Raw genomic sequence first — 15,006 nt, 5'->3', positions numbered from 1 at the left:
GTCGGAACCAGCGAGACTTGGAGACTTCGGTGTCATTGACACAGGGCTCATTGAGCACTGAAGTCGTTATGCTCCAGCGCAGTGCCAAACGGACATGAAAGCCTCGTTGAGACAGTGATCGATTGGAAATGTAAATGTTCTCTATTCTAATGGAGGAGAGTATGACGGGGTTACACATACCCTGGTAATAGGGGTGTCTGTCACACAAGATGGGCATGGTGTGACTGCACAAAATAAGAGTTTGGATTCGTGGCTAGGTAGCCAGTAGTTATGTACGTATTGAGATTTTACTATTTATATTTAGGTAATTTTATGCATTTAAAATAAGGCGGTATTGCCGCAGATAAAAATAAATAAAGTCAGTTTTTAAATTTTAACCGAATTAGCATAAGGCTATAATTACCTCTGAGTAAGCGGTTTGCGATCTGCTAAACTCGTACTTGTTCTGAGTATAGAACGAGAGGTCGGTGACCTAATTTACGCTTCCTCAAAGGGCAAAGCTACGGCAGCCCCGCTGCATTGATGCTAAATACATATCGCTAGTGGAAGCTAGTATGCGCTTTCTCGGCCGTTCGCTCCAAACAAAACACATGATGTAACTCAGCTGACCGTACAAATGGATGGGGCACAATAGATGAAGACGAGAAAGCTTGCCGTGCTTTCATTTCGCAAAAACAATAAAGCTTACTGCGATAAAATCGCGCTAGATATGGTCTGCTGACTATTGTTTTTGGAAATTGCCGAAGATTCGGAAAGTCAAGAGCTGGGTCTGACGCAAAAGCGTCTGGGCGCATGCATCACGACAAAAATCAGTTGAAGTCCTACAATTTGCAAGATATTTATCAATCACAGAGAGCTGTATCCGTTGAGAGGTCGTCGCACTGTTGGTGGACTTGGGAGTGTAGGCAACCTTTCAGAAATTTGCTTTTGCAATTGATGATGCGGAGCCGGATTCGTGCATATCGAAGACTGCAAACATTGATATGTGTTACGAACTTAGTCGGCTATTTGCAATCATTTTGGTTTGCTAGAGGTACTAACCGCAAAGAGATATATTTTACACGGGTTTGCAACTAACTTTGACTTTACACACTGAGTACTAGAAATTAAAGAAAGACATATACCATGATACAATTTTAAAAGCAATGTAGCACCTACGTCAGCTAGCGGTCTGACCTTGAAGTGTTTGAGCTATCGCAGCTTCATATTTGGTGTTGGAAGTGCTTCTTATGAACAATTGAATTCGTAGAAGTTTAGAGAATACACGACCACAACTTGCTTCGAAATAATCTGAGGAAAAAAGCCTACATGGACAAATCAGAATGCACAAGTAAATCATGATTGCAGCTGACAGCCATCGGAATTCTTTATCCCATGGATGGGCCCAAAGTTATTTGAAGGCCTTCCTTCCAAAAATGTCTTAGCAAAACGTACGATAGACGAAAAGATTGGCACTGCTGTAATCTAAATCGAAACGGTTTGCAGATATTTAAGAAATAAGCTCACTTCAATCGACTTGTTAATCTTCAATCAGTCAGCATTCTAGATCATTTCGCGTAGGGAAGCCAGATTGCTTGAAGGGAAGAATTGGAATGAATTTTAAGCTGCTGATCAGAAGTCAAAACCCTTCAACAAGTGCTCATAATCCAGGCAAAATTTTTTTTGCTAAAGGGACCCAGACGAAAGCTATTAACGCCTGCTTAAAAGCATCAATACAGGCGCCAGGTTCAAGTGACAAGAAATATCAACAGTAATATGCGAAATTAAATCCATTGCCGATGAGCAGTTTGCATTTTCCTTGATACTAATGAATTGGAACAGGACAGCACCAAGTGAAAATGGTGCATGATAAAAGCTTCATAAAACTTTCGAATGAAATGCTGATCGACAGTCATGAATGATCCAAGTGATATTTTGGTGTGCGATGGCTCCCATGCTCACCAAGCTCGCCTAGAAATACCAAGAATCGACATCTACTTAAGTTGGAGCTGTATTGTGTGAGACGAGGACTGATTATTTTGTCATAGTCCTGAGCGCTGGTAAAATGAATAATAGTCTAGAATTAAAGACCCACCCCAGACCCGTCAATTATTCGCGTGCCTTCGATCAATGTACAAATTGGGTAAATCAAAAAAGTATTCAAAACCAATGAAGATTTTTGCAAGTTCGTAATAGATGTAAGCTGACGTTGATGTTATCTACATGTGACTTTAAAAAATTATCTCCTTCAATCAAAAACGTTTTCTTATGTTGGTAATGAGCAACAAAATAATGTAGCGTAGCGTAGAGGAGGGCGACAATGCTCAGGTTTGTGTGACTGTCGAGAAGTTCGACGATGAATCTATCCATTTTGTACTGTGTACTGATAAGGCTTTAAAATCTATTATGCGCTCAAAGTTATCAAGACATGTAGAAATATACTCTCAAAAAACAAAATATTATCTGATAGAGCCATTTGTCATACTATTAACTAGCTTCCCAGTACGAAGTATTGTATCACGCGGCAGTGGCTGTGCAAAAAAATTGTCGCTGCAATCAATAATCTCTCTGCGCGGACACAGAAGGCTGTTCATGCGTTGGAGAGCAACTCTTCACGTTGGCCTCAAATCTTGTGTGAAGATTGCGACTGGTAGACGGTGCACTGTCTATGCTTTTAATAAGATAAATGATGCAACCGTGCTTAGCAGATTCCAATTCCACACATGAATAAGATCCTTGATGGAACGGCTGGTAGTACTGCCATCACTGCAATCGATCTGGAAGATGGCTTCTTACAGATCACTTTCTGTAGCAGTACCTTCAGTTTAATGTTGTGGGTTTAGCGATGCCACAAGATTTAAATAACGCTTCTGCGCCTTTCATAAACACAAATGTTATTCGTCCATAAAGATGCTTTGCACCGAAGATACATTCGTCTAAAGTGAGAAATGGGTATTTAGATGTTCATGCTGATCATCATTATCAGGTCTACCTTTAGATACGAGAGAACAAGCTTAGCACTAACCTAGAATGTGCATTTTCTCTGCGCCTAAGATTCCCGTTTTCGTTTGCTTTGTGGGAAAGAATGGTGCTCGTGTAGATCCTGAGAAAGTCAAAGCCATCAATGACTGACACGCACCCAGCAATGTGAAAAAGCTAAGACAATGGCTGGGCTCGGTCAACTCTGTACAAAACACACGCGCGTTACACAGCGTGAGCGTGACTTGCAAAGACGCTTTTGAGCACAAACGTTGGATGGAAAGTTCAAAAGAGCACCAGGTGGTAATTGCCAAAGTGAAGAAGAGCTTTCGAGAAGCTCCTGCCCTTACAACCGCAAGCCTGGTGAGCTGTCCAGCAGCAAACGAACCAGAAGTTCGGTTTACAGAATGTTTTCATCCGGGCTCGAAAGGTCGTACCAAATCAGAAGTGATGCAGTACCATGTCCAATGCTGGCCATAGTACACTATTGGAGCTGCTGGCGAAATCAATAGGAATAGCACAAACGTCCGGGTAAGTGTGCTTGCATGATTCTTGTAAGTCTCAAGAGTGTGACGGATAATCTATTAGGTACAAACCCACTTTGATCATCATATATCAGCGAAAAAAGCAGAAGTCCTTGCCTCCGCGCCAGAATCTTGGGACCAAGCTTGGCATCAAGGTTCAGCTGCGTCAATGAATGGTAGTTTTCAGGCTGCGATCTACCTCCAGTCTTGTATAGCAGCGAAAGGTGCGCCCGTCGTTGAAACTTAGTCATCTTTCCCTTTGATGACTATTTGATGTGTAACCTCGTATATGCGAGCCCTCAGGCTGGCGAAATCTTGTAGTACTCAATCGATAATCCGTCGGGGCCCGGCGCTTTTCCATTGGTGGACTTCATGATCGCCCAGCATAAACTATTTGCCGTGATGAGCGCACCGAGCAGACGCTGTTGTACTGGCTTATTGTTTAACGTAGCATTCGCGCTAAGCAAAGTGGCTGATATGATGCAAACCATAAATGATGAAGATTCGGCAAAGTCGATTGGAATAGTTGCCGCCAAATTCCTGCAGTGTCCCGCCTCGGACTCAACAGGGTCTTCGCTCCTCAAACCATCGCCACGTTGAGTTTCGGCGATGGGAGACCTAAGACAGTCTGTTTTGGTGGCCGAAAAATCTGCTTTGTTGCTCGCTCACTACGATGTAAATCGGCTGCGAATTTGCTCATTGCATCTCTTTCTTGAATCGTTTTCCTTGTATACACTCAGATCGGATTGTGTTTGACGTAGTGCTGACTTATTGCAGTCGGTCGGAGCCAGATTGAAGAAGTCGATGGCATCGCTCATTGCGGTGACTCTTATGGCGATTTCCTGCGCATCAGCTTTGCGAAGTTCAGCCCATCGGCTTTAAATATGCATGCAATCGGCGTTTGTGTTCATCCAGAAGACACCCTGGGTAAGCGCCTTCAAGATTTCGAATACGTGCCGCCAGTCGCTCCGCCGACGAGGTAAGGTATGTGATGACATTCGGATCTCGTGGAAGCCATGTGGGGCATCGCCACGGTGCGAGTCTCATTGTTGGCATAAACTTCGCTTGTAGGCGAAACCCCTCTGGTATGTGGTCACTTTCGATCCCGTACATGTTTGATCGCAGCGAGATGATTTTTTCATCTTGTCCTTGTACTAGATGAGCTATTAAAAACAGTAATCAAGACGATTTTTGCGTGTTGGGCTTGCGCAGTCCTTTTATCCTGATGCACGAAGCGCCATACGTCGATCAAGCACAACACGTCAAGCCAATCGCCCAGTTCCTCTCTACCAGTGTCCGAATGCAACTGGGAAGGTGAAGCTTGATCCAGAAATGAGTCCATTGTGACGTTGAAGTCACCCATAACAATGTGTGTCGCTTGGCAGTCTTTATCCGAGTCGTTGGGAATGATTTGAGCGGGAAGTGCACGAAAAAAAAACGCCACGTCGTGGGGGTTCATCAGGTGCATAAACAACATGTATATACACCGTCTGAGTACCAATCTTGGACTTGAGTAATAAATATCAATTGCGTGATTGGTCCTTGTAGATTTGACTAGTGAGGTCTTCAACTTCGCCAAACGGTGAGGCCGATGACAATATCAGTCCTACGCCATATCTTTCGTTGAAGACAGGAGACGTGACGTCAGACCAAAACAACCGCACTCCTGAGTCAGAAACGTGAATATAATGTTTGCTGGTTTGCAGTGAGTCTTGTTTGTTGAATTTTGACTCTTGGAGCGCGACCAGTTGATGCATCGCTGATACGTGTCGAGCTTGGCTATATTTAACCCATTCGCGTTCAGCAAGACTCCATTACTTGTCCACGCATATGTAGAGGCAGGGGTTCACCAATGTAGAGGCAATTTAGCCATCGTTTTAGGCAAAGAAATAGTTGCTAAATCATCAAGTACCACAAGCACGTACTGGGGCGTACGATTGTCGTTAACAAAGACCTTCACCGCATAGTTCGAGCCAAACAGAGGAGATTAAGGTCACTCCAGAGCAAAAACGGGGACTGACGAAGACGTTGGGGGCAGTAATGGTCCAAGTAGAGCTTGGATTTTCACTAGACCGAAATATATACCTGGCGCAAGACCATCAGGAACAAGTCACTGATTGCACTGTGTACCGCAGCGGCTTGAACTCCACTACTTGTAAACATAGTCTCGACGAAGGTGGCAGCATCAACTGAGTCAACGTCATAGCATTTTCTCAAACGAACGTCGATATTCAAAGATCCACTGTCAGTGAAGGGCTCCGCATAGATTGCACGATACACCGCGTGCGCTCGAAACAGTTGGTCTCGACGATAGGAAGGAATCTAAAAGATGCGTCGAAAATAAGGAGGTTGCGCTTGGATAGCTGCCAGAACGTCTTCGTGAAATGTCATTTTGAGAACATCTTGTTCGATGAACTCTTCGATGACATGTTGAAGTTCTTCTATCGAGAATTGTTCTACTTTAAGAGCGAGGGTACGGACACTTTTCAGTGTACGAGCCTTATCCTCATACGGTAAAAGTCAGACGAAGCAGTTAAACCAGAAACTGGGGTGACTATGCCGTCGTCATTTTCGTCTTGCTCATCAGCTTCCAGATCAACATCAGGTGGGAGGATTGAATCAAATTCCTCATCCTGAAGAATGTCATGGCAATTTGAGGATACAGGAAAATAGAACACCAGCGATTATGGCCTTCCGCTTTACACTCCAACTCGCAGGGAACAAGGCCGGTTGGATCGATGTACTTGCCGCCGTCGCAATCGATGATCCCGTATTGCGAGTGCTAAAACGAGTTTCCAGTGCGCCTTCCGGAACAGCATCAGCGATCATGCGCTTCATCTTAGTCCTAGTACGAGTAGAGGCACGACCGATGAGCATTGCATGAGCGAATGATTCATCTAGGTCTATTGGAGCCCGTGTCCCAACTTGTGGCTCGCCGAGGTCATGGGTTGCAATTTGGTGCTCGGCGGCGACGTCTCTTCCATTCATTCTGGCATCGGAAGATTCAGTCGATCGACGAGAGTGAGGCCGTAAGGATGGCGGCTTTACCCGATTAAAAATGCGCAGCTTGTGCTGCACAAAGCACGGCTTTTCTTCTGAGTCGCAATAAATCTCCCGAAAAGGTTCCCAGGGAGATTCAAAAAGCCCCACAGGACAACCAACACTGTTAAAGTATACAATGCATCCCCTGGACTTTACTTGACCATGCACATAAGTAATTAGAACAGGTCTGGCTTCTTTTTCCACAAACCAGTGTCGTGAATTGCTTGATCGGTATTTCTGAGGACGGGTCAGATCCACAAAGTACAGTTTGTCGTGTTTCGAATACTTACGAATCGATACACTGATGCCACATACCATTAGCTGCAAGTTGCACAGCCTCGTCAAGGTATCATCCGACGTGCAGACCAACGAGATGCCGCGGCGCGCGTACGCTTGGAGTCGCGGAGGTAAACGAGACACTCTCGCCATACCGCAGGTTTACTTACAGAAGGAAGCCAGCTAAAGATTTCGTCCTGCGTAATATCGGCGGTGAGACGAGCAGCCGGAATCCACATGTTCGTACAAATTTTCGCAGCCACTGGCGTAAGGACCGCGGCAAATGCAGCAAATCGACGTTCTTGATTCGTTGAGCTGTCGTTGAAAAAATTCAAGGTTTGTCTTGAATTGAGAGTCGTCAGGCACCCAGCGTGGTGCAGGTTGCCTAGCAGCTGATTGTTGGTGTCCTGTCTGCCGCGATTGGCGTCGCTCTACATCTTGTGGCGTCGCCGAGCTTGGCGATGGGCGTGACGGTGGTCGCGGAGGTGACTCGGTTGAAGCATTTGCCGTTGTAAAGATTATGGCCTGATCCTGCTGTCAAAGTCAACGATAGGTGCAGCTAGGCAGATCGACTGTGGATGGAGTTAAAACTACCTACAACTTCTTTCAAAGGGCCGAACGATATACGCAGGATCAATGCGACCAGTGAGGAGAAACACCACAGTATTGGGTTGCCTTGGCTGTTAGTTTCATACATATCGATACTTCGGTACTTAACAACACTCATAATTGCACCAAAGTGCGATGTGAATTTATACATTACATACAAGCTTACAGTAATTTCCGATAAACACACATCGGATTTTTGCAATGTAAGAGCTTTTAATCTACATCAAATGAAATGATATTCATAGCAATATATCTTAAGTCTGTTAGAATGGCCTTGCAGCTATCAAAAGTGCAGTGATAGATTGTGTTGATGTACAGCAGCAACAGGCTAATCAAAATTGTCACTGCCTTGACTAAGCTTCACATTTGTCTTTAAAACCGCCTTGGTTACTCCTTTGAAGATCATTCACGCCATTTGGAGATCATGACATGTCATTAGTCGCGAGATCATTATCGGGATTTCCGGCAAAATACTTTTAGCAGCGTTTATCTATAGGCTTGCTATCATTATTTGAAGAGCTATAAATGTTTAGCTTTAAATGCAAGTATCTTTTTCTGCGAAGACAATGCCGTGGTCTGCTGAAGTAATCTAATGTAGTTTGTAGTCAGCTGACCCAGACTTACTAATAGACACTAGTCGCGTACTCAAAAGTCACCTCTGACCCTGTATGCATTAAACCTCGCGTTCAAACGTCAAGAAAAATATTTTTTCAAACAATTTTGCTGTATTCATCTTCAAATTCTAAAGGATACCACAAATTACTCAGTTTTTCACAAGAGATGGCATTGCTGATAACAGCCCAATTATCAATGGAAGCATTTTGCAAAATCGATGCCTCGGCACGACTGGGTGGCAAAACGGAGAAATCTTCTTGTTGCTTATCAAAAATGCGTTGTAAATCTATACAGTAAGGAGTACTTCCAGCGGACACCCATGGAATATCTGTCGGAATTATGGCCAACGGATCGATCCATGACCAGAAAAAAGAAATGCTGGTATCCCGCAGATTGATGTCGTACACTGATTGAGCTAATTTCAAAACCTCTTCAGGAAGAACTGAAATTAAGGTTCCGCCAAAATTGAGGTATGCGATTGTCTCGGATTCAAAAAGTTCTTTTGGGATGGTCGAGATTGGATTTAACGACAAAGATAAGTCAAATGGAGCAAGACGTACCAGTGACGGTGGGACTTGCTCAAACTGACAGGCTTCAAGATAAATGCTTGCGTATTGCGGCCATATCATGTCAAGATTTTCAGGTAATGAGTGCAAATTTGTGACACACAATTCGATATCCTCAATTGATTGAGGAAAGTCCTCAGCCAGAAGCCCGAGAGGTAGCTCACCATTCGGCAAATCAACACGCACAAGAAAAAGCGTCGTAAGTTCTGGATGATAGGATTGAGCAATAGCCGCTTCATTGTCCCAGTTTGAAATCGTGGAGTTGTAAATTTTTAGCTCTTTCAATCCCACAAAATGAGTCAAGGTCACAGGAATTTCAAGCGAAGGACAATGACGTATCACAACACGCATTACTGTCGAAGGATCGAATAAACTCCATTGCGCCATGATATCAGCTTTATCTCCACTAAATCCTGATCTATAGCAATTCAATTCAAGCAACGAGCAAGAGGCTCGAGAAGTCCACCACGGCTTTACTTGCATCGTGCATTGTGACAACTCAGGCATTATCTCGGCATATAGATGCAGAGCTAATACGATAAAACCCCACAGTAAGAAAAATGTTTGCCTTATTTTATCAATCCAGTAGTGCAAGAAATGTCGATCCACTTCACGAACGCTACTCATAAATTTCGACGAGATCCCATCAAAAGGGACAACAGCTCCTCCACGTCTTAAAGTGCAATTTACGAATTCGGAGCCATTCACTGGCTTGACACGCATAAGCTTCTTCATATTGTTTAAGTTTCCAAGCATGCTTAAAGCAAAGATCAATCGCAAAATAATGTCGACCCACGAGGCCACAAACAGCATTTGAAACTCACTCATTGCATTAACCCTCCAATTGTCTTCGTACCATTTTAAATAGGGAAATCCATAATTGCTAAAATCAAAATCCGGAATATACGCCGCCACCAGTATCATATTGATCCCCATCGATGAGACAAAATCAAGAAAGCTGTCGCAAGCAAGCGCCACAAGGCGTCGTTTCACTGCATTTTCATGAAAACATGAATGCACAAGTGCTGTGGTCCAACAATTAAGAACAAGCAGCGCTGCAAAGATGCGATTGACGCATTTACGTGGAACAAGCAAACTAGTTCGATACGCTTGGTGAGTTTGCAGCGCAGTCTCCAGTATTTCTCTCACTAGCAAAATAGTGTCAAAGTTTGGTCCATCCACTCCAAAAAAACCATCTTGCGTGAAGACTGCACGGTACATCCATGACAATCCATGCCTTACTGGTCCGACACCACGCCAGCCTTCGCCGATTCCTTCGACCTGACCTAAAAGCTTGATCTTAAAATTGATGGAGAAAACCAAACTTCTTCTCCAGCAAGACCACATTATCATCCATAGAATATAGGAAGCATGAACGATAGCCACCGATCCAAACAGCAACGCGGTCGTATGATGATAATCAGTGCCCATTCCAATGTAAAGCATAGATAGCCATGCGTCCAGACGGGTATTCGGTAAATGCCAATAGCACCAGGTGGCGAACGCGAAGTACAGAAAACACAGGAGATGTAGCGATACAAAACCCACCCAGGCAAATTTCATCACGGTCGGCGAAAAGTTGTTTGTGGTACGATGTGCAACATTTTCGTAAAAACAATTTTGGGGATGTCTTGACGTCTGCTCAGGTTCGACACGGTGTAGCATTTCTTTCGAAGCGTCTCGAGTGGCAGATGTAGCACATATATGTTGTCATACTTCATACTGCTATTTTTGTCGCTGACACAGCACGACATACCAGGCTAATATAAGTAACATGCATAGACTCCTATGTACAGACTTAAGTCTATTGTCTTTTCAGACCAGCGGGCAAGCCAATGCTATCAGGTCCATTCAGGATAAGTCTAACCGGTCGTTTTATGGATCGAAACCCTCGCGTCACCAATGACTTCAACTGATTTGAATTATGCTCCCACTTAAAACAACCTCAAATTAACGGTTTTGTTAAAAATTCTCCAAAATTTGCGGCTGATCATCACTATGAAGCGGATACACAATGACTGTCGTATATCCACCGTAAGCAGTAAATGTGTGAGTTGTCGCGCTAACGACAGTTGTGACGAAGAGCAGAAGAAAAATTTGAAGAGAAGTCTACAGGGAAGTCCAAAGAAGAATCGGAAGAAGAGCTAAGAAAAATTTGCAGAATTTGGGGAGCCCCATACATACTGTGTGGATCACATACTTTTTGTGTTTGAATATTCCCTTTCTGTTCCGTTTTATCAGAACTGAGTTTAAGCCATTTGGCTATAAAAATAAAAGTAACTTTACCTTTCCTTCCGCGGGAAGCGAGCAACACGCGGTGAGGCGTGTTGCTCGCGTGTATACACGGACAGGAAACTCCTGTTACAGGCGCTTTGCTAGTTTGATTTGTTAACTTCAGTTTATGCGGTGCCCGGGGATACGAGTGGCCTGTAGACTGACTTGAAACGGCCATGTTTTGGGTCCAACCCTAATTTACGCCCTATATCTAATATGTATAAATTTAGCAGTATAACCTTACCCCGCCAAGCGCACCGCTTAATTTACTTTAATATTGATTTAAAAGCATCGCTACGCTGAATTTAGCAAAGCTCACCGACCAAATATGATGTCTTCTTTGCCAGTACAATCGTATAATACAGCACTATATAAAGTACACGTCGTCAAGGCGGCGAATAATTCTACGTGCACAGCGCCGCGGCCAATGCGATTGTGTTGATTGTGTTGCGCAGAGATGCTGTACATTATCGGTACCAGTAATACTGCAGCACGTCGAGCGAGTCGTTTGGTCTGACAAGGCCTGACAGCTATGATCATGCGTTTAAACCGTTCTCTATATGCTTTGGGATATTTCGAATTGCTCAAAGAAATGTTTCATAATTGACTTATCCCAAAATGATTATGATTCAAGACAATTTATGACATGAGTTACAGCTTAACACTTTATTCTCTTTCGATTTTTCTCAAAGCAATATACTACTTCTTTGGTACAAATTTCTTGTGTGTGAGGCTACATAAGGTTATATTCAATGTTCTACTGCTTATATTTCAATCTAGAATACCTGACAGTAGGTTAAAGGCAAAATTCATATAGAAACTAATAAAAAATTTAATAAATTAATTCGAACATTCTGGCAGTTGTGCCATTCTACCCTATTAAGGCTTTTCAACTATATAGTAAATTAATGGATCAAAAACTTATTTTTAAGTAGTCCAATACAAATGCTGCTTCTATGCTTTATTTATAGAGCAGCATTTATAATACTGATACATAAATGCGCACAATTATATCAGCTTTTTAAGACATTTCTGAGACAATTCATGATTCTACCTAATTTGAGAAATTATTAAAATTACCATTGACAAATTTGAAGTACTAATTTAGCACACATCGGTAATCACGCTATTATTCTACCCGAAAACACACAGTATCTTCAATATGTATGCCTATTTTTTTGCGCCGCTGTGTCTTACAGTTCACAATTGTAGATAGCCATACTCTTAATATCCTGGAAGGGCAAGAGCACAGATTGTGTTATACGAAGGCTCGTTATAGCCATACCACATTTCCGCCTTTACTAGCATTTAAATGAGAAGAGCCCTGAGATAGGGCTGACATATCCAATGTGGTGTCGAGTAACTGGTGATGCGAACCTTGGCGTACGAAGCATCATTGACGCTAACATGATTTTGGAAATACAAGGTTCCGCGACATGATACACCACATCATGAAACAAAAATCAAATATTATTAAGCAAAACAAAACACAGGATTTGACTCTGATTCCACATTTTCGACTAGGGCATAAGGGATTTATGTCATAAAAGATACGCAGTCTACAACCCAATAATATCCAAGCCGACTGTCAGATACCATTAAAACTCGAAATCACATATGAAAAGTGTGTGTTGCGAGCCATAAGTGCATACTAGCTCCCAATCTGTATCACTCGCTGTTCCGACTTACTCTACTACGCCAATCACTTTACCCGATAAATACTTTATAAGCAAGCTCTTTCAACAATTTGATATCACCAAGAGTAAGCTTTACTATTTGCAGATTGTTTCCCGTTATATCGGCTGAATTTAAATAATTTTTCTTTTAATTGCCGTGGCAAAAGCCCAGCACGGTGCACAAACCACGAGTCGGCTTACAAATGTTGCACGTAATGCACAAGTTCAATGTATGTTGTGTGTAGCTGGTATGATAAACAAATGCGGGAGATTGTACAGGTGGAAGGACCGATAACAAGTCTTACGTGAGTGTATGTTAACGGAGTTACACGTACATTTGTATGAAAGAGCGAGCAATACAAGACGGTGTGACCGTACACAGGTGTGGGTTACTCAAGGTGGTGTGATCACCCAATGGTGTGGCTTCACCGTAACATGAAGCCACTACGTGGCAGGATTGCCAGTAGTAGAACATATTAAGGAGTTATAACAATATTAATTAATTATTTGGTTTTGGATATTGGCGGCTCTGCCGCAACTAAACAATTTAATACCGTTCCAATTTTGAACAGAAGAGCTCATTTGCCTTGGTCAAGGTTTTGGGGTGCTGATTCGCTACACTCGTCCTGGTTCTTGTAAAGAATGAAAGGTTCGGGACCATAGCTTAGCTTTCTTTAAGCAAGGCACTACGGCAGCCCCGCTACACTTGATAGCCCTCGTAGTCAATCTACGCCTGACTAATCCTCTGTCAGGATGAAGCAATACTCATATTAGGGCATACAGGGCCAGCTTAAAAGGCTGATAACCCTGCTGTGCCCTGAGAGCGTAAAACACCTTGTTTTTCAAAGGTGTGAAGGCGAGCGGGCCTGAACCAAAAGACTCAGCTATGCTACGAGACAAGAATGAGAGCTTCGAGCTGCCGGGCAGAATTTAGACACACGACGGTGGTTTGTCTGTGGATACACCCGTCACCTTCGAACTGGTTTTCCTGCGTTAAGGTTCATTGAACCGACGTTTTGCTTCTTTACAGTCTCGACTGTCAAAAGGAAACGATAAAACCCAGTAGGCGTGGGGTACCCAACTGGGGAAGATTCGAGTTCCTGTGAGCCTCAAAAAGGTGGAGGGTAGGAGGACCCAGCTCCGGAGAGCTCCGTGCTCTATAAGTCGGGCTTGATGGTCGTAAAAGCGAGCGTGAATATATTTAAGAAGCCATGGAAGATTCTTAACGCTTGCGCCGCGTATAACCAATCTGCTCGACACTCCACGATCGAAGGAATTCAGCTGTATTCTGAGGCGCTGGAAGAGCGGTTGAGTGACACCGCAACTGATCGCTTATCGACAAGGACTTGTGTCACTGTGCCGAGGGTTCCTTTGGACCTCGATGTCAAGTTCATGACTTTGATAGCGTGGACCGCTGCTTAGTCTTAGACTTGGATTCATGTTATGAACTTATCCTTGGTATCGCATGGTTGGAACAACATGAGCTATGGATCGATTGGAAGGACCCATAATAGCGTAGAAACACCGAGCATCGGGAGGCTTTTGACAGGGTCAGCGATAGCCTCCTTCATTCATCAATACTGGCGTTGCCAGACCCCGATCGTCCTTTTTGTGTCGTCTGTGACGCATCGGACTTTGCCATCGGCTGCAAACAGACGCCGAGGGGCGAGATTCGACGATCGCGTTTGAATCTCGCCTGCTTAAGGCTGCAGAACTAACTAACCAGTACACGGCAATGAATTAGTTGCGACGAAGTATGCACTTGCTAATTTCAGGGTGCTTCTGCATGGTTCAAAGCCGTTTGTGATCTACACAGATCATGCGTCATTACGCACTGGACTCAGTTGTCTCACCTCTCGCAAAGGATGCCCAGGTGGCTCTCATTCTTTGCCGAAGGTGAAGTATAATCCAGAAAAGCATAATGATTTGGCTGATGCATTTTCACGCAGACCGGAATAAAGCTTGCTCATTTCACGATGGTTACGTCGTCAGATACGGATTTTATCCGCGCTGTATACGCGAACGATGGTATGTGTAAAGCGCTACCACAGGCTTAGAATGCAACTCGAACAAGAAATTGTCGGCGCGTTTGCGCGCGCGGTTACACCTATATTTGCTGAATAATGTGCTGCTTTATTATAGCGTCGATTCGACGGATACGCCACAAATTGTGGCTCCTCACGATGGGGATTTGAAATACCGCATTTTGTATGAGGCCTACGACGCCCCAATCAGTGGTCGTCTTGGTTGTGAGCAGACGTACAGCTCGGTGGGTTGTCACTATTGGCGTCCCAAGCTGTACAAATGACCTAGCACTTATGTGTGCGCGTGTGAAATCCGCACTGGCGTGACCAGAATGGAAGTCTTCCGTGACCATCCGTCTTCATTTGAAGAAGCGGTGAATGTGGCATTGAATGCCGAATTTAATTTAAAGTCGGCACGTCTTGGTTGGAATGCACTCTCCAG

At 43.8% G+C, this 15,006-nt stretch overlaps 5 protein-coding genes across 5 annotated transcripts; all 5 read right to left on the bottom strand.

Annotated features, from left to right (window-relative positions):
* Positions 1-539: 539 nt before the first annotated feature.
* PHALS_04251 (uncharacterized protein) lies at positions 540-1,018 on the bottom strand (the record flags this gene model as incomplete). Its single annotated transcript, XM_024718330.1, has 2 exons — positions 540-784; positions 997-1,018. 2 exons carry the CDS (start codon positions 1,016-1,018, stop codon positions 540-542), a joined length of 267 nt encoding a protein of 88 aa, XP_024583740.1.
* Positions 1,019-5,425: 4,407 nt separating this feature from the next.
* PHALS_04250 (uncharacterized protein) lies at positions 5,426-5,686 on the bottom strand (the record flags this gene model as incomplete). The annotated part of the gene is made up of 2 exons (XM_024718329.1): positions 5,426-5,549; positions 5,613-5,686. The coding sequence occupies 2 exons, from the start codon at positions 5,684-5,686 to the stop codon at positions 5,426-5,428; spliced, it is 198 nt and encodes a 65-aa protein (XP_024583739.1).
* Positions 5,687-8,119: 2,433 nt separating this feature from the next.
* Positions 8,120-9,811, bottom strand: PHALS_04249 (uncharacterized protein; the record flags this gene model as incomplete). The annotated part of the gene is made up of 1 exon (XM_024718328.1): positions 8,120-9,811. One exon carries the CDS (start codon positions 9,809-9,811, stop codon positions 8,120-8,122), a length of 1,692 nt encoding a protein of 563 aa, XP_024583738.1.
* A 2-nt stretch (positions 9,812-9,813) lies between these two features.
* On the bottom strand, positions 9,814-10,599 carry PHALS_14996 (uncharacterized protein). Its single transcript, XM_036407157.1, has one exon. The coding sequence runs from the start codon at positions 10,342-10,344 to the stop codon at positions 10,153-10,155; it is 192 nt and encodes a 63-aa protein (XP_036263409.1). The 5' UTR covers positions 10,345-10,599; the 3' UTR covers positions 9,814-10,152.
* A 524-nt stretch (positions 10,600-11,123) lies between these two features.
* PHALS_14994 (uncharacterized protein) lies at positions 11,124-11,578 on the bottom strand. The gene has a single exon (XM_024718326.2). The coding sequence runs from the start codon at positions 11,402-11,404 to the stop codon at positions 11,180-11,182; it is 225 nt and encodes a 74-aa protein (XP_024583736.1). The 5' UTR covers positions 11,405-11,578; the 3' UTR covers positions 11,124-11,179.
* Positions 11,579-15,006: the final 3,428 nt, after the last annotated feature.

This window comes from Plasmopara halstedii (genome assembly GCF_900000015.1).
Source record: "Plasmopara halstedii genome assembly, contig: Scaffold_2547, whole genome shotgun sequence".
Classification (NCBI taxonomy): Eukaryota; Oomycota; class Peronosporomycetes; order Peronosporales; family Peronosporaceae; genus Plasmopara; species Plasmopara halstedii.
This window is presented reverse-complemented; position numbering and strand designations above follow the sequence as displayed.

Bases quoted from the DNA above. Each gene is read 5' to 3' on its own strand.
- PHALS_14996 (XM_036407157.1), bottom strand. From the start codon at position 10,344: ATGTCGTGCTGTGTCAGCGACAAAAATAGCAGTATGAAGTATGACAAC.
- PHALS_14994 (XM_024718326.2), bottom strand. From the start codon at position 11,404: ATGATCATAGCTGTCAGGCCTTGTCAGACCAAACGACTCGCTCGACGT.